General features: G+C 40.2%; 1 protein-coding gene across 1 annotated transcript in view; it reads right to left on the bottom strand.

The window, feature by feature from the left end:
* PHACTR4 (phosphatase and actin regulator 4) overlaps positions 1–18468 on the bottom strand; it is a 28889-nt gene that overhangs the window by 3468 nt on the left and 6953 nt on the right. Inside the window, exons 3-11 of the mRNA XM_087820248.1 lie at positions 16090–16263; positions 15195–15593; positions 11668–12265; positions 10056–10252; positions 8920–9073; positions 4948–5003; positions 3263–3324; positions 1638–1775; positions 950–1026 (exon numbers count right to left, since the gene is read on the bottom strand). Of these exons, the coding sequence (XP_087676374.1) occupies positions 950–1026; positions 1638–1775; positions 3263–3324; positions 4948–5003; positions 8920–9073; positions 10056–10252; positions 11668–12265; positions 15195–15593; positions 16090–16263 (1855 nt within the window). The remainder of the gene's footprint in view (positions 1–949; positions 1027–1637; positions 1776–3262; positions 3325–4947; positions 5004–8919; positions 9074–10055; positions 10253–11667; positions 12266–15194; positions 15594–16089; positions 16264–18468) is intronic.

Raw genomic sequence — 18468 nt, 5'->3', positions numbered from 1 at the left:
TGATTTTTTAAATTTTTATTTAGAGAGAGAGGAAGAGGGAGAGAGAAAAATATATTGATCAGTTGCTTCCCACATGTGCCACGATAGAGGATCAAACCTACAACTTAGGTAGTGCCCTGACCAGAAATAGCCTCTTTTTATAAATGTTCTGAGAGTCACCTAGATATGTTCAGCCACCTAGATTTCATTTTTGGCTAGCTGATTCTTTAGGTACTGGGAAGGTCCTTAATCACAACAGTAATTCCAAATCAAAATATTTCTTGGCTTGTTTGATGAAGACAGCTAGTTAAAGTTTATATACGAAATTGGTAAAATCAACTGTGCTAGAAAGAACTGAAACCGGAGAGGGCAAGATTTTACCTAATTCAGCAACAATTTCCTCATTTATAACCTGGGACAGTGAGGCACAGGGAAGAGAGAACCCAGTTTTAGTCATTCATTCCTTTCCCTAAATCCTGGTTTTGCAACTTACTAGCGAGTCAAGCAAGTTACTTAACCCTTCTGAGCCTGTTTCTTCATCAATAAAATGAGGATATTATCGCCTCGAAAGTTGACTACAGTACAGGAATTTACTACTGATTCTATATTCTCATCCCTTTCTCTTAGTCTTCTTGCAACCAACACTGAGTGTCCTCCTTTTATTTTTTTTTAAAATTTTTATTTATTTTTATCAATTTGAGAGAGACAGACAGATATAGAGATATGAATTTGTTGTTCCACTTATTTATGCATCATTGGTTGATTCCTGTATGTGCCCTGACCAGGGACTGAACCCACAACCTTGGTATATCAGGATGACATTCTAACCAACTGAGTCACCTGGCCAGGGTACTGATTGTCCCTCTTTTAAAGGATGTCATTAGAGTTCTTCCTATCTGAACAACTCAGGCAGTATATTTACTTTTTGTGAAACGTTTAGTTCACAGTATTTGGGTCTTTTGGCTCTTACCGTGTAAAATGTTTGCTCTCCTCGTGAACCTCCATCTCTGAGCTTTTAAATTCATTTAATTCTTTCCTTATGGCAGCCTGTGGAGTAAAAGCAAAAATGTTTCAGCATTTTCTGCTTGCTATCATATAGCAGTGTGGTTTGTATAGCAGTATCTAGTCTCTACTGTGCTTAGCTTTGTGAGTCACTGTAACCCGCAGCTGGAACCCAGAGGGAAGAAAGAATCCAGGGCAACACAATGGGTGAAGCTCCAAGCCAATACCCATTGCCTTCCTGGACACCAATCATCTCATAATAAACCTACAATCTCCAGTGAAATCAAAACACCTGAAGAGTTTAAAAGACATATTGTAGCTTTTATAGTTTCCACAGCAAGTAAAAATGCTTTTCCTCTTGAAAAAAATGAAATATGGTAAGTACTAAAATATACCACCCAAACTCCTTCAGACCAACATAACCACTGTTAAAAATGTTTTATTTCCGTCCAGATTTTGGTACTGTGATGTAGTAGGGACTTTCTTTTCTTCCAGTTTTGGTGGTGGTGGTAGAATCATTAATATAAAGTTTTGGTTTGCACATCTTTACATTTTGTGTTCTGATTACTAATTTAACATTACATTAAAAGTAGAATTTTGTTTACAGTTCCCCTCTCTAGTTAGTGCCTTGCATAAAGAGAGAAAGAGAGACAGACCTTGTCAGCAGGGGTCAGTTTGGTCCAAGGTTTGTCGGCTCGCCGGTCATAATCATGAGCATCTGTTACCTCCACATATTCATTAAACCTCAGAATCTTCCTAGCAAGGAGTTCGGCCACAGTTGGCCTTTGACTGAGCTGAAAGAAATGGAGCCTCTTAGCTGACTATGCCAGGAATCAGGCATCAATCATGCATTCAAATCGCCTCTAACCAGTGCTTCAGCCTTTGCTGCACACTGGAAACACATGGGGACCTTCAAATACTACTGATGTCTGGGTCCATCCCTAGAGATTCTGGGCATTGAGAGGTTTTTTTTAAGCTACTGAATGCACAGCTAAGTTTGAAAACCACTGCTATTAACAAGGGTAAAGTATTACCAGTGCTTTTCAAACTTTACCATACATACAAAACATTTGGGGATCTGGTTAAAATGTAGATTTTGAATAAGCAAGTCTGGGTGGGGCCTTAGATTCTGCATCTCTTACAAGTCCTAGGTAATGCCAATGCTGCTGGTCCACGGGCCACATTTTGAGTAAGAAAAGGATTAGGGGTATAAACTCACATATAATACATTAGAAAGTGAATACATTTAATATGAAACAATATCTATAGTGGGTAATATTAAGGGTGAATTTCCTTTCAACACGAACAATGTCTAGGACAGCAGATTATGCAATACATTATGATTTAAGTTTGCACAATCAGGTAACCTGTGTAATCTGAAGGCATCGAGTCCAGCTGTGGCCTCTCGCTACCTTTATTCTATCAAGAATAGCTCCTCTGATTCCGGGGAAGGGGAGAAGTGGGAGGAATCAGGAAGAAAATGTCGCCCGGCCAGGCGTGGCTCAGCAGTTGAGCGTTGACCTAGGATCCAGGCGATCGGGGTTCGGTTCCCGGTCGGGGCACATGCCTGGGTTGTGGGTTCGATCAATGACTCTCTCATCATTGATGCTTCTCTCTCTCTCCCTCTCCTTTCCTCTCTCTGAAATCAATAAAGATATTTTTTTTTTAAAAAAAAAGGAAGAAAATGTCTGGATCCCCCCACGTTCCTGGGGTTTATTATGTTTAAGAAATATTTAGAGAACTCAGACCAAATCACAATCTGGAGGAGGCAATTATAAACCATTATAGTGAGAAGGAAAGGAAGGTATTAATCAATCCAGGAGCTTTAAAGCTAACACACGTCTGGTACAGAAAAGATTCTACCCTACTTGGTCTGGGACCAAGGAAAAAATCCTAGTTGGTTTTTCATACTTTTCAGATATTACTAAGGGTCAGTTCATTCTTTGCTGTACTAGAAAATAACCAGTATGCTGCGCAATGCTACACACTCTTCCTGTTACCATCTCTATACTTCAGCAAGTTTTCAAAATCCCAGGTTTCCCAAATAAAAGGTAAAATTTTATGCATTTATTGAGCATCTTCTTGTGCCAGGCTTTTTTAAATAGTAAAAGTGGGGGGGAAATGCTCCTGATAATGCTGTGTTTTCTATATTTGCATCATGTATTCTATTTTCATAGCAATTTATGGCACCTGAAGTCATTTCTTTCCAATCAAATAGCCCATTCAAATATAAGATATGCACTCAGGAGATAGATGGAAACCGAACACTGGGGCAACGTACCTTTCTAGTGAGCCGACGTTTAATCTCTCGTTTTTCTGCCTGACGGTCAGCTTCATTTTTAGCTACAGTTGACAGTCAGAAACAAAAAATATTACTTCACAATGGCAATCTGCATATCAAACTTTTCACTAACTACGGTGCAGATATTTCTTACAGGCTCCAAATCAGAATAAAATATGAACTTTGGGGATGGCTAACCAAGACAATTTTCTTGTCAACTGGTACTCAAATACTCAAGAGCAAGGGCAGCAAACTATTGTACCAAGTCTGACTAGTCACCCACATTTTTACTGCCCGTTAGCTGAGACAGGTCTTTACATTTTAATTCTTTATTTTATTTATTAATTTTTAGAGAGAGAGGAAGGGAGAGGGATAGATAGAAACATTGATGAGACAGATCAGCTGCCTTCTGTATGCCCCACACTGAGGATCAAGCCCAAAACCTGGGCATGTACCCTGACTAGGAATCGAACTGTCACCTCTTGGTTCCAGGGTCAATGCGCAACCACTGAGCAACACTGGCTGGACGTACACTTTTAAATGGTTACATTTTGAATGGTTTGATAAGTACCTAAATAATAGCTTCCTTTTATTTTGGCTTGCAAAGTTGGAAATATTTACTATGTATCCTTTAAAAAGCCTTTGCAGCCCTTACTGGTGTGGCTCAGCTGGTTGAGCCAATGAAAGGTTGCCTGTTTGTTTCCCGGTCAGGGCACATACCTAGGTTGCAGGCTCAATCCCCAGGAGGCAGCTGATCGATGTTTTGCTCTCACATCGATGTTTCTCTCTCCCTCCCTCCCTCCCTCTCTCTCTCCCTCTCTCTGTAAAATTCAATTTAAAAATCTTTAAAAATAAAAATAAATAAAAGAATCTTAAAAACACACAAAACCCTTTGCAGATTCTTCCTCAAAGGTAGAAGGGAGAATGGAGATCACACAAAGTTTTGTGTAATATGTCTGTAAAGACTCCCACACTTTAAAGTTTACTAAGTGATTAAGTTGTATATATCCAAATAGTGATGAGAAAACAAGGGAAGGAATGGTCAAAGTGAGCATGCCCACAAGTAATCCTATGAAGCTTAATCCTCTTTGGTGTGTGGAGGTTTTTAGTTCCAAATTTCACCCTATAATCTGGAAAAATAAATCTGTACTAGATTAGAATGCTAATCCAGGAAGTTAATTATGTACAGGGAGAAAAAATAAAAACATGGTCCTATTTTGTGACTTTAGAGGTATGGAAGTCTTAAGAGATGAAAAAGGCAGGAAGTCTGCTGCATTTGGGTTTTGCTTTGGGCCCCAGTCCTCAGATCCCCCTCAGAACAGGAAGGTCCCCTCTAACTGTACAGCCACTATTTTACTTCCTTGAAGAAAGAGAAAAGTTGGGCAGCATCTACCACATACTGTGAAATCCTCCCAAATGCCCAAGTTAGTCTCAAGATACTGTGAGAACATTAAAAGAAAATGTCTGTATTATCCCAGTCCACTACACAATACTATATCGATATCTTGTAAAGAAAGTTTGGGGAACTTTATTCCTTCAGGGGAACAGCTATTAATAGTCCTTTCTTGGCTGGAACACTCTTTCCTTGGCCCTTGTAGAAAACACTTCTCTTCTCTGTTATGTATATTAAAGTCAGAAATATACAAAGAAAATCTGTACAACTTTATTTCCATAGCTGGACTCACGTTGTAGTATATTTCGCTGTTCAAGTTCTTCTGGTGTTGGTCTTTGACTCAGTCGTCTAAAAAGAGATAAATAAGAGTATTGTCTATGTTAACCTCTCAATCCTGCTGATAAAGATTTGTTTTGGTCTTAGTTTATCAATAAATCAATAAAATTTCTGGCAAAAAATCAATAAAATTTCAAACTGTTTTGAAATTTCAATTGTTTATCTTGTTCACTGTTTATGAAACAATTTTCCTGTTGCAAGTGTTCATACAGATGTTATAACATAAAAAGAAATTGTACATGTAAACAGGAGGCCAGGATTCTAGTTCTAGCTCTGACATCGACAAGTCCTATCACTACAAAAAAGCTTAGTCAGACCCTGAGTGTACTCATCTGTAAAATGAAGACTGGTCTGGTGGCTCCCAGATTTGTTCCTTCAGCAAATCTGTTAAAAACAAAGATTCTCAAGGCGTATTAACAGAAATTTTGATTCAGGAAACCAGGATGAGGACTCAGATTTTAAAATTCGGTCCTCTTGCCTGGCTGGAGTGGCTCAGCGGTTGAGCATCGACCTATGATCCAAGAGATCCCAGTTCAATTCCTGATCAGGGCACATGCCCGGGTTTTACAGGCTCCATCCCCAGTAGGGGGCGTGCAGGAGGCAGCTGACCACTGACTCACTCATCATTGATGTTTCTATTTCTCTCTCTCTCCCTCTCCCTTCCTCTCTGAAATCAATAAAGATATATTAAAAAAAAAAATTCAGTCTTCTTGGTCAAATATTTGACGAAATTTCTCATCTCATCCACAGTTATGAGATGTTACCAATGACAACGTGTCATTTTAGGAATCAGAAAGTTATTCATTTCTTGCCTTTAATTTATACCTCTCAGATAGTATTTGAATCACATGCTAATAACTCTTCAAATGTTTATTTGCTTTTAAAATTGATTTGAGAGAGGAAGGGGGGGAAAGAGAGAGAGAGAAAGAAACATCGATTGGTTGCCTCCTGTAGGAGCCCTACTGAGAGGATTAAACCCATAACCTTGGTGTATGGGGACAACATTTTACCGACTAAGCTACTGGGCCAGGGCCAAATTTCCCTCTTCTTTTTTTTTTAAATTTATCTTTATTGATTTCAGAGAGAGGAAAGGAGGGGGGGAGAGAGAGAAAAACATCAATGATGAGTCACTGATCGAGCCCGCAACCCAGGCATGTGCCCTGATGGGGAATCGAACCCAGATCGCCTGGATCCCAGGTCGGCGATCAACCGCTGAGCCACACCTGGCCGGGCCAAATTTCCCTCTTCTTATGAGGATACCAGTCATTGGATTTAGAGCCTACCCTAATCCAATATGACCCTGTCTTAGCTTGACTATATCTCCATAGACCTTCCTTCCAAATACGGTCACATTCATAGGTACCAGAGGTTAGGACTTTTTTGGGGAGGGACACAACTCTACCTACTATAATTTTCTCCACAAAATCTTACACTTTTTTTGTAGTCAACTTTCCTGCCCCCAGGCAAACACTGATCTGCTTTGTATCACTATACCTTAGATTAGTTTAGGAAGACGGGGAGAAAGAGAGACAGACATTGGTCGGTTGCCTCTTGACTCACCCCATCTGGGGATAGAATCTGCAACCTGGGCATGTGCCCTGACTGGAAACTGAACCCACCAACTCCTGGTGTATGGGATGATGCTCCAACCAACTGACCTACCTGTCCAGGGCTGTTTTATTTTTTAAAAGAAACTTACAAGTTGTTTTCCAAAGTAGTTCTACTATTTTACATTCCCATCACCAGTATATGAGAAGTCAGCTATTCCTCATTCTCAGCAACCCTTGGTATTTTCAGTCTTAAATTGTACAATTTTAGCCATCTTAGTGAGCTTGTAGTGGTATCTCATTGTAGTTTTTTGCTTTTTTAAAAAAACATATCTTGGCCCGGCCATGCATGGCTCAGCAGTTGAGCGTCGACCTAGGATCCAGGAGATCGGGGTTCAATTCCCGGTCAGGGCACATGCCCAGGTTGCTGGCTGCAGCTGATCAATGACTTTCTCATCATTGATGTTTCTGTCTCTCTCTCCCTCTCCTTTCCTCTCTCTGAAATCAATAAAGGTATATTTTTAAAAAATAAAAAATAAAAAAACAAAAAAAAATAAAAAAACATATCTTTATTGATTTCAGAGATGAAGGGAGAGGGGGAGAGAGAGAGAAACAACGATGAGAGAGTCATTGATTGGCTGCCTCCTGCATGCTCCCTGCTGGGGATGAAGCCCGCAACCCGGGCATGTGCCCTGACCAGGAATTGAACCAAGATCTCCTGGACCCTAGCTCAATGTTCAACCGCTGAGCCACACCAGGCCGGGCCTCAATGTAGTTTTAATTTGCATTTTCCTAGTGACTAATGCTGTTGACCATCTTTCCATATGCTTATTTGCCATCTGTATATCTTCTTTGGTGATGTGTCTACTAAAATCTTCTGCCCCTCCCCTATTTTTAAATTGGGTTTTCTTATTAAGTTTGGAGAGTTCTTCATAAATTCCAGATATAAGACCTTTATCAGGTACATGACTTGAAAATATTTTCTCCCAGTTTGTGAGTTGTTTTTACATTTTCTTAACAGTGTCTTTCCAAGAACAAAATTTTTGATTAAGTGCAATTTATCAATGTTTTTCTCCTAAGAATTATGCTTTTTTTTAATCCTTACATGAGGATATTTTTTCCATTGCTTTTCAGAGAGAATGGAAAGAGCAGAGAGAGAAAGAGCAAGCGAGAAAGAGAGAGATATTGACTGGTTATCCCCCACACGTGCCCCGAATGGGGTGAGGGATTGAGCCTGCAGCAGAGGTACATGCCCTTGGCCGGAATCAAACCTGGGCCCCTTCAGCCCATGGGCCAACGCTCTAACCACTGAGCCAAACTGGCCAGGGCAAGAATCATACTTTTGAGATCATATCTAAGAATCTTTGGCCCATATTGTTCTGGAAGTTTTATAGTTTTACCTCTCATATTTAAGTCTAAGATCCCTTTTGAGTTAGTTTTTGTATATGATGCAAGGCATGAATTGGTTATTTTTGAATCAGCACCATTTGTGGAAAAGAACATCCTTTCTCAATGAAACTGTCTTTGTACCTTTGTAAAAAATGAATTGTACATATATGGGTGGGTCTATTTCTGGGCTCTATCTTCTGTTCCCTTGACTTATTTGTCTATCTTTATGTTAATATCATATTATTTAGGTTGCTTTAGCTTTATAATATATCTTAAAATAAGATTATCAAATATCTCCATTTTTAATTCCTAATTTTGATTGTCTCTTGCTGACAGAGGGCCATAGTTGTGCATTAAGATTGCCATCTTGACCAACAGCACAAGATAGAATATATTTTAGTTGATGAACATCCTTAATTACTTCGTAAGTAACATGTCAAGAGTTTCACCTCCTTTTTTTCATTCTATCAAGAAACACATCTGAGTTGGGAAAACACCTGTCTATATATCTAGATTCATACGTATTTTATGTGCAGGAAGTTGGCCTGCATTCAGTTTCTTTATGCTTTCAGTTCTAGCTGACTTGAAAAATATAGTAACATAAAGAAAAAATATATATACTAGCACTTTGAAAGGAAGCAGTTACATGGAACATGTGTAATAGATATAATAAAAAATGTGGGTGTGATCTTTAATTGGGTTGGCATCTTAGGTTTGAGCAGCTGGATAAAAGACAGAGGAGTCTAGCTGTTCTGGGAACTACATGAATTCTCTAAAACTTAAGAGAATAAAACAAAATGTATCTTATAGTTTAATTTCCAAATTCTTATAGGACACTCAACTGGGCACAATAGGTATTTAAAAAAATTATACTATTTCTAAAATTAAAAAACAACAACAAAAAGATAAATGAATGCTCCACCACAAAATAAGTCTCCAACATACATAATGTCATAAAAAATCAAATCAATGGATTCTAACCAGAGGCCTACCGGATCAGTGTGTTCCCAATCTGGTGTCGTATTTCATTCCACTCCTCTTTGCTTTTTCGAGGCCAAGAATTCAAGTTCAACTCTGGTTCACTGGGTTTGTGGTTCAACTTCATTGCCAGTGTATCTTTCCTCTTCACTTTGTTGGCCAGAGCACCTTTGCACAAGAAAAAGAAAAAAAAAATGTTGAAGCTTTAAGGCTCAACCTCACCTGATTGAGAATCAGGCAAGAGTCTGAACACACAATATCCTATCTCCTAGCTTCCTATCTGGCCTCCAATCCATCCAGCTAACACAGAGGTCGGGTAAAGCTAAAGACATCTAAAAATCTCAGCCAGCCCGGCCAGTGTGGTTCAATGGTTGAGCCTCAACCCATAAACCAAGAAGTCACTGGTTCGATTTCCAGTCAGGGCATGTGCCCAGGTTTTGGGTTGGATCCCCAGTGGGGGGCGTGCAGGAGGCAGCCGATAGATGTTTCTTTCTCTCATTGATGTGTCTATCTCTCTATTTCTCTCCCTTCCTCTCTAAAAATCAATAAAAATATATTAAAAAAAAAAATCTCAGCCAGATGGACTCAGATGGGCTAAAGATATCTTCTCCCTTCTACCAGTCCTCTGTATTTTTACCCTTAGTAAGAATTGTTATAGGAGAGAACCTAAGCATGGGATAGCCCTCTGAATTACCACTAAAAGGTTTTCGCAGTAACACACCTCATAAAATTCGTATTCTTAAGGCTGTTTTCTGTTTCAGGGCTCCACTGTTTATAGATTTGTGTACATGAACATGTTTTGTTTTCCTTTGCCCCCAAAACACGGTAAATAATAAGTTCATTAGACTGAAGGAGAGCATCGTTTCTGTCTTTTCGACATAGCCCAAATACCAACTTCCTCTCCTTCGCATTCTTTCATACCATCAAGGTAAATAATTTTTTAATTAAGAACATATGGAAAACCTGAGCGCTCAGTCTACCTGGCTCCCTCTCACTGGCTTGTTATAACAGTAAGAATATCAGAGACAAGAGTCCTTCGTAAGCCAAACCAGGCAGCCAGATGACTCAGTGGAGACCGTGCCTATCTCCCTAGCTGACACCTGCTGAGGCCAGCGAGTGGCCTTCCCTTCCGCATAGGCCCCCCGCTCACTGTTCCGGCTGTCCTCCTCGTCCTCCTCGTCCTCCTCGTCCCGGTACTGGATGGGACCTTCCGAGTCTGAGTCGCTCTCCTTCTCTTCCTCTTCCTCCCGCAGACTCTGCGGCAGCGTAGGAGCCACTGAGGTAGGCGGCATGTCTTCGCTGAATGCAGACGGCTGGGTCTGCTCCTCCTCTTCTTCATCGTCTGGACTAAAAAAGTAACATCAGTGTATTTTCCTTTCAGAAACATAAAGGACAACTCATTTGCAAGGCAAAATACTGAATATCTATGAAAAAGTCTGTGAATAAAATAATTTAGAATTCCCTCCTTAAACTTTAACAATCTTGCTAAGAGCTCTTCAGCAGCTATTAATCTGAAGGCTCCAGGTCCAAACCCTAGCTCTACAACTTAATTACTAGCTCGTAAGTTACTTTTCTGTAAATGGGAATGATACCTACCACCTGGCTGATTGTGAGGATGAAACAGACGAATTCTAGAATGCACTAGTGTCTGGCACGCAGGGCCCTGCTGGTCTACGCCACACAAACAGCTTTGCTTTAGTCTGATTAAACGAGAAGACTGCTCAGCATCTAACACTGTTCCTGGCTCATGGAAGATATTTAATGCAAATACTTAACCCACTTCCCTTTGTTTTAACAATGCAGTAGGACAAAATGATAATCTAATCCCAGGAAACAAACAGAAGTAAAGATGAAAACTAACTTCCCCTCTTTATACTCCGGAGGCATAAAACTATGACTTAGTTTACATTCAGACTCCTAAAAGGTCTCTTTCCAGGGCGTGAAATAAATATAGCAGCAAGTACAAATACTACGGCAAAACAAATAACAAGTAGGATGCTTCAACAGCTCTATAACAATTCTTTTAGTTAGAGAAGCACATCTCCAACTTGCCAAAAGGTGTTAATCTTTGGTTGCAATTTGTCAGAATTTAACAAAGACAGAGTGGGTGTCAGTACCAATGCTGGTGTGAACAGACTCAGGGTTGAGGGACAGATGAGAAGACTGCCCAGCAGTCTTCCGTGAGAGATGAGATGGCCAGTTCCAGCCTATGGAGCTGGAATACTAAGCTGTCTTTCAGAGCTCCTTTCTTTTTCTCTAGACTTTTCTCTGTTCCTTTCCACCCAGCTTATGTGCCAGATACTAGTGCTTTCATATTTGTCCAATTTCCTTCTCACAAAGCTATGTAAATGGGTACTATTCCTGTTTACAGGTTAGACAACTAAAGAGCAGAAAGGTTAAGTAACATACACTACTACAAGCTAGTAAATAAGAGGTGGAGCTGGGATTTGAACCCAGAGCTATCTTACTCCCAAATCAATGCTCTTAAGCATCATGAATAAAAAAGTACAGTGGTTTTAATTTTCAAGTACAAAAGTTTATAATTTTTGTATCGTCATAAAATTGTCTGCCATGGAAACAATGTTATAGAAATCAGCAGGGTAAACAAAGTCCAAATTCTAGAACACGTCTTATTTGTTGAGTATTATTCTTACTTTAAATTTATTCACACTTTCTTTTTACAAGTAATTTTTTCCCAAGAAGGGCTAACTAGAAAAGGATTGTAAAGGAGAGGAAACGAGGCAAGCTTTAAAGGTACTCACACTTTCAGCATTTCGATAGTGATGGGAAGTGACCTGGTACGACCCAGGGTATTGCTGTCCTCAGAAAAGTTGTCACTGTTCTCGAAGAGCAACGAATGAGCTCTGTGAGAGCCCTCCAAGGAAGAAGTTATGGGAAGTGGGCTGGTCAGGGCCTGCTGGATTCGGATATGCAGTGGGAGGGGGGGCAGCCTAGAGGGTACATGGGGCTCCCCAAAGCTGTGGTCCAACATTCTCTTGGGTACTTCCTTTTTCTGGTCTTCCTGCTGGGGAATCTCCTGGGGTAGATCTAAGGAAGGTGCAAACTCAATTTCTGGCACAATTTGAAGAGTCTTAGCAGGGGATGGAGGGGACCGTGGGGGTTCTGGAGGTATATGAGTAGGCAGTGGGGGGGATGGAGAGGGAGGTGGAATCAGCAGCAGCTGTTCGGAGCCCACAGGGCATGGGCTCTTCTCTCTCTGATCACTTGGCGCTTTTGTGGTGGTGGTGGTGGTGGTGGCGGCGGCGGCAGACTCCGAGCTGGATACCAAGGTTGATGGAATGCCTCTCTTAGGTGGCAAGGGTGGGGATGGTTTTGATAACAATGTACCACTGTTTATTGCTGGAAAAAAGAGAGTTACATCTCAATTTAAGATGGCTTTTCAATGGTTTGAGGGGCAAGCCCAGAGCCTAGAATTAGAGCTGAACTTAGTATTAATCTTTCAGGTAAAATATTATATTTCATGGCTCTGCCATTCCCTAGATACCTCATTCTAAAACAAAACTTACGCTTAAATATGAGACCTAATAAATGTATAGAGTATAGGAAGATCACTACCTTAATATTCTGATAAGGAATGTTTTACCAAAAAAAAAAAAAAATTTTTTTCTTACTTTTTTTTTTTTAGAAAACTTGGCAGGTTTCTGTTTCTTTTTAATTGATTATAGAGAGAAGAAGAAAGAGAGAGAGACAGAGAGAGAAATATCGACGTGTGAGAGAAACACTGGCACGAGTCCTGACTGGGGATTGAACCTACAACCTGGGTATGTGCCCTGACTGGAAATTGAACCCGTTACCTCTTGGTATACGGGACAATGCTCCAATCAACTGAGCCACAATGGCACGGCGGCAATCTGATATTTTAATGTCACTCATCATAAGTATATTTTTAAAAGGGCTTTCTAGAGAAACATCGCATACACATTAAAAAAAATTTTTTTAAATGTGAATCTTAGGATCAATGAAAGATACTTTTGGATTAACTGGGCTTTTGCTGCCACTCTAAAAAATCGCAGTTAAGTTATTCCAGTTACAACAAAACCCACCTCTGACAAGAGGAAATTTGACTATTTTAACATGTGAATTTGATAAAGTAACCTACCTTTAGTAATTTAAGGAAAACATATACCTGAAGATGTTAAAGAAGTCAACTCTGGTACATATTCCCTGACAATGGCATTTGGCTTTGGTTCTGTGGGAAAGATGCCAGAATGTTCGTTTCCTTCTGTTCGGCTACTTATGACATTCCTTCCTTATATCTAATAGTCCTAATTAGTTCTTAGTCCTAAGACTGTTATGCCCATTAGCAGATGAAGCAATGTCGACAGCAATGCTTTCCAGATGTTTAGATTTCATGTACCAATACAACTATAAAGAAATTCTCAACTAACCTCAGGTTGTCATTTTTAGTATTTCCAAGTAAGGCTCGATATTAAGTACACCATTTATAAACATAATCCTTTCGTGAAAGAAACGGCCTTTTAATACCAAAGAGTAAGGTCATAATTTCAGAATGAAGACCAGTCCTTTAAATCAAACCTATTTAACCTTGATGAAGACTCTGTGAACTGTCCTATTTTTCTCCTTCTGCTGAGGACCACTCATGGGCTGATAGAGATTCCTCAGTCACAGGGCCTGTTGTTTTGGGCTGTTCACCTTAGGCCAAGAGTAGCCTCTGCAGTTTAGCCCAGGATACAGTACACATAATACCAGTTTTTATGTTGTCTCCCTTGACAAGAGTGGAGTATACTACTGGTTCTCAATGTGTGGTCTCTGTATATGCAGCATCAGCATCATCTGGGAACTTATTAGAAATGCAAATTCTCAGGCCCTACTCCAGACTTACTGAATCAGAAACTCTAAGGGCAGGGCCCAGTAATCTGTATTTTAACAAGCCCTCCAGGCGACTGTGATGAGAACACTGGTCTAAACAACCATTTGCAAACACAGGAGTATAGAACAGGTCTATACTCAAGAGCTGAAAAACCTATGTTTGATTTCTATCTTTCAGTAACTGCAACCTTGAGTGAGTCACAATTTCTTCACGTTCTACTTGCCCTAACTATGTAATAGATAAAATCAGTTTCCTACTTGACAAGATTTTGAAAAGAGGTGTATGAAAGCTTCTCAGGTTCCTCAGAGATAAGTCAACGCAGCATTATCTGTACAAGGTGGTGATAATAGTAATAACCTTCATCCTGTTTTTATCAAGCTACTCCAACCTGTCATACCCACAATGAATTCTAAGCCTGTTTTTCAAGGTTCTATTTACCCCACACAACTTGAAGGCATTAGCCATTTAACAAGTATGCTTTTTTAAAAAAACCTCACCTAAGGACATGCTTAGAGAGAGAGAGACAGGGCGAGAGAGGGGGAGAGAAAGAGAAACATCGATCAGTTGCCTTCTGCATGTGCCCCAACTAGGGAATGAACCCACATCCCAGGTCTGTGCCCTGACCAGGAGTTGAACCTGCCACCTTTTGGTGTATGGGATGACGCTCTAACCAACTGAGCCACATCGGCCAGGGCAACAAACATTCTTTTAATTCCTCTGATTATTAACAAGAACTTTAAGCAGTACTAAGCCTAGTATCATTTTTCTGAAAAAACTATCTTCCTTTCTTGGAAATTCCTCTAAGAAGGTATGCATTTATGTAAAGAAAACAGACCTAAAAAGGACTTCAGGTAAATATAAAAAATGTACTAAAACCAATTATCCTCCTCTTTTCTCTTCCATCACTAATTTTACTAAGAGTAGCATTCTTTAACTCTCTCAAGATAAAACATGATTTTATCAAGTCAATTTAAATATATTTTGCAGTTCCCCTTGAAGATATTATGCCAGGCACTGAACCACAAGTTACACTGGCATCTGCAATCATCCTTTCCCCTATGGGGCTCATGCTGAAGGAATGCACTTGCAGATTAAAATAGGTTAAAAGAAATCTTTCCTTCGTGCTGGTCAAACCTGTTGTGGTCTTCACGTGCTCAGTCCTCCAACTATATATAGTATTTCTGAAATACTGCTTTAGGAAAATAGATATTAATCCTCCCACATTTCAACCTAATTTTAGTGGTATCTGACCTTGGCCTGTTTCCATTCATAGTCACCTGCCTCATTTTCAAGACTTTTCTCTATATTGAATGCATTCAAAGGGACAAGATATGGAAACTCTCATAGACCAAATCAATATTGGACCAGTTATCCAATAAAACAACCATCCTAAACCCAACCCAACCCCAAACAATGGCAACCTAAAGACTTACTTACCAATGACAGGGTTGCTATTTCTGTGAGTTGGTTTAGGGGGAGGGACAGGGGGCTGCTTGGCAGGGACCGTATGAGGGAGGCTCGGGGTAGCAGTAGTGTTAGTGCTGGCAGGAGCAGCAGGCAGAGTCCTGGGTGCTGGGGTAGGGGGGACAGAGGCATTAATAACAGTTTTTGGTAAGTTTGTGGCGGCAGCAGTGGCAGCAGGTGCTGTGGTGGTGGCGGCGGTAGAGGTGGAGGAGATGGACCTTGCTGTGCTGCCACAGGAAGTAGAATCCTTCGCTTGCCCTTCATTTGCTTCATGAGAAGAGGACAAGGGTCTTTTGGGTGGAAGTAAAGGCTGTTTGGGTGCATTCTCAGGAGCGGACTCTGCTTCAGAATTAGGCCGGCTTCCAGTTGAGCCTGTGTTATAACAGAAGATTTAAAAGATTTAACAAGACAGACTAAAAAACCTAGCAATTTATGGTCAACTTCACCCATTATTTAGTTTATAGATTAGTTTATAGGCAAGTTTCCCAACCTCAACACACTTAAGGTATGTGACACTTTTTCAATCAGTAAGAGAGACTTGTTATCGTGGTGAAGCCAGGAAAAGGTACATTCGAGAGAATTCCTTGGGTGGAAGAGGAAACGTGTACCTTAAAAAAGTCCTACAGGTATCTGATATTTAAGATCCTCTTCCGTCCTTGAGACTCACAAATTTAGATAATTTGTGAATGAAAGAATGAGAGGGGTAATTCTACTTAAAGTAAAACTAGCTGAGGAACTGCCAGAGAACAGAATTACCTCTGGATTTTCTTTCTCCCCTTGCTCTTGCAAACCCGAGGTAAACGAGAATGACTGATCAGTGGCTTTTTTTTGATCCATGGCTCATAAACTCAAAAATCCAGTTTCTTACCTAGTCGCTTCTTTGGGTCCTCTTCTGGAACAGGTTTCCCAAGACTTGCTATTCTTCCTGGCTCTTCCTCTACTGGGCCTGGACTAGAAGATCTGGTGTTCCCTATGGGGGTGGTATGGCCATTCTTTAACACAGCATGGCTCAACTTCCCTGCATCCTCACCACCTGCAAGGTCTAAAAGGGAAGAGCACACTGCTGAAACTGGCGTGGTCCTCTTATCCCATTTCCCGCTCTCCTTTTTAAGCTTATTATTTAGATCGAGATTATTATTATTATTATTATTTGGATCTTTATAGTAGTAGTGGAAATTAAGTAATTCCTTTTTAAAATAGACATTTGATTGCCCATTATGTGCCAGGTGCACTGCTACATGAATAAGACAGATTTATTTATTATACATAATTACAGTGCTAAATGTTAAGAGCTATAATTGATGAAGTGGTAGGAATAAAGAAGAAATAATTATCTTGGGGTAGGAATGGGGTTAGGGAAGCTTCAAAGAAAGTGGTAGCTAAACTAGGTCTTAGAGGATGGGTAGGAGCCTACTGGACTGATAACAAGATGATGAAAGAGTCTATCTAAGAAGAAGAAATAGCATGTATAAAGGTGTGAAATTATTCAACATGCGTGGGAACTGGCAACTAGTTAGGTCTCTGACAGGGGAATAGATGCATATAAGGAAAAGTTGTGGATAGGACTGGAAAGGCAAGCAAGAGCAAGGCTATGAAGGATACCAAACACCATGTAAAAGAGCCTGGACTGAATCCTGTAGGTAACGGGAAGCCATGAATTAAAGTAGGAGGGAGCTCTGATTTGATCTGTCTTTTAGAAGGTTAACTCAGAGCTGTGAGGAAGATGGATTACACAGTGATTGGAACAAGAAAAGTAACAATGAGCTACTGTTAGAATATAAGTGAGACGTAGCAGAGGGTGCCTGCGGATATGAGGAGTGGAGAGCAAGGGGTAGAACTGACATATGCATCAGAGATAAACATAATATACATGATAAACTCCTACAAACTAAACTGCAGGAATGATCACTAGGCTTTGGGGATGACTACTCATCACTATGAAAATTGTAGGTAAGATTCCTTCACGGAGCAATGAGATAAACATTCCCAGCTACTGCTGAGGTTCTTCTAGACTTCTTTGGAGGAGAAAATGAAAAAAACCTGAGGTTAGAGACTAAAAACTCTGTCTTATCTCCAAGTGTGGGGACTGGAACTAGTAGCTTTCTAGATGGTGTCCTATGCTTTCCATAGCCAGACACTCTGGGGAGTATCATTTTAGTGACTCTTGAGTTAGCCCTTCAAGTTCTCAGACCAACCAGTTTCCCTCATCCCAATCCACCACTTCCTACTAGGAGATTAGACAGTATCACTCTTCATGCAGTCTAAACAAGAGGTGGAGCTTGGGCTAAAAGTGGTGATGAGACTAAGGCAAATGAGCACTAAATAAAAATGTACTTCTAAAGCTGAGGTATTCTGACAACTGTTTTTTTAAGAAGGGGAGAGGCAAGATGACAACAATTATGCAAATGTAGTAAGTTACTGCTTATGTTAATATAGATCAGTTTTAACAGAAACAGGTCTTTCTGGAATATAAAGCAATGAATCATTTCAATGCCAACACAGATTGCTACTTTTGAAAGCCATACAGTGAAAGGTTAAGACACATTATTAATTGGTTTCTACTCAGCACATACTACTAAAATATATGTAAAAGTGATCAGTTCTCTCCCAAGTTCTTAATAAGAATTCCCTACTTTTAAGTAAAGTTTCTCATATTTAGGGTTTCTGCAATTCTAACAGTGGAGCAGAAGTAGTATCTGGCTTTAATACCTATGAATGCCCCTCCCCCTCAGAAAAATCTATTAAGTATATTACAAAAAAGTCAAGTTAGAACCATAATCAAGGCAAAAGCCATCTTCAAGTATGGAAAGAACTTTAAGGTTCAAACACTGCTTTTGGCCTGAACTGGAAACATATAAGCCAGGCCCTAAGGCCCATCTATGAGTTTCTTCTTACAGAATAAAGCTTAGGTCAGTTCTCTGGTTGGCACAGTGGCATCTTATCCAATGGCTGCAACTCATTTGCAATTGGACCTTTGAGCTCCTAGGCTAAAAACAACTTAGATCAAGAGCCAATAGGAAGCAAAGGGCAAAAGAGACCGAATGAAGGTGAAAAACAAGAAAGAAGTAATGGAGGAGGTTTGTGGTGAGTGAGCAAGAAAGGTGAGAGGCAGGTGAGGGCACGGAGTGAGGAATGCTATTATCAAAAAACCAAGGGCCAACGGTGCTCCAAATGAGGGTTTATAACTGTAGTTAACCACCTACATAGCTAGAAGATTTTGTGTGCCCTACCTTAAAAAACAAGAGAT

The sequence above is a fragment of the Miniopterus natalensis genome, chromosome 9, assembly GCF_054644295.1.
Source record: "Miniopterus natalensis isolate mMinNat1 chromosome 9, mMinNat1.hap1, whole genome shotgun sequence".
Lineage (NCBI taxonomy): Eukaryota > Metazoa > Chordata > Mammalia > Chiroptera > Miniopteridae > Miniopterus > Miniopterus natalensis.
This window is presented reverse-complemented; position numbering and strand designations above follow the sequence as displayed.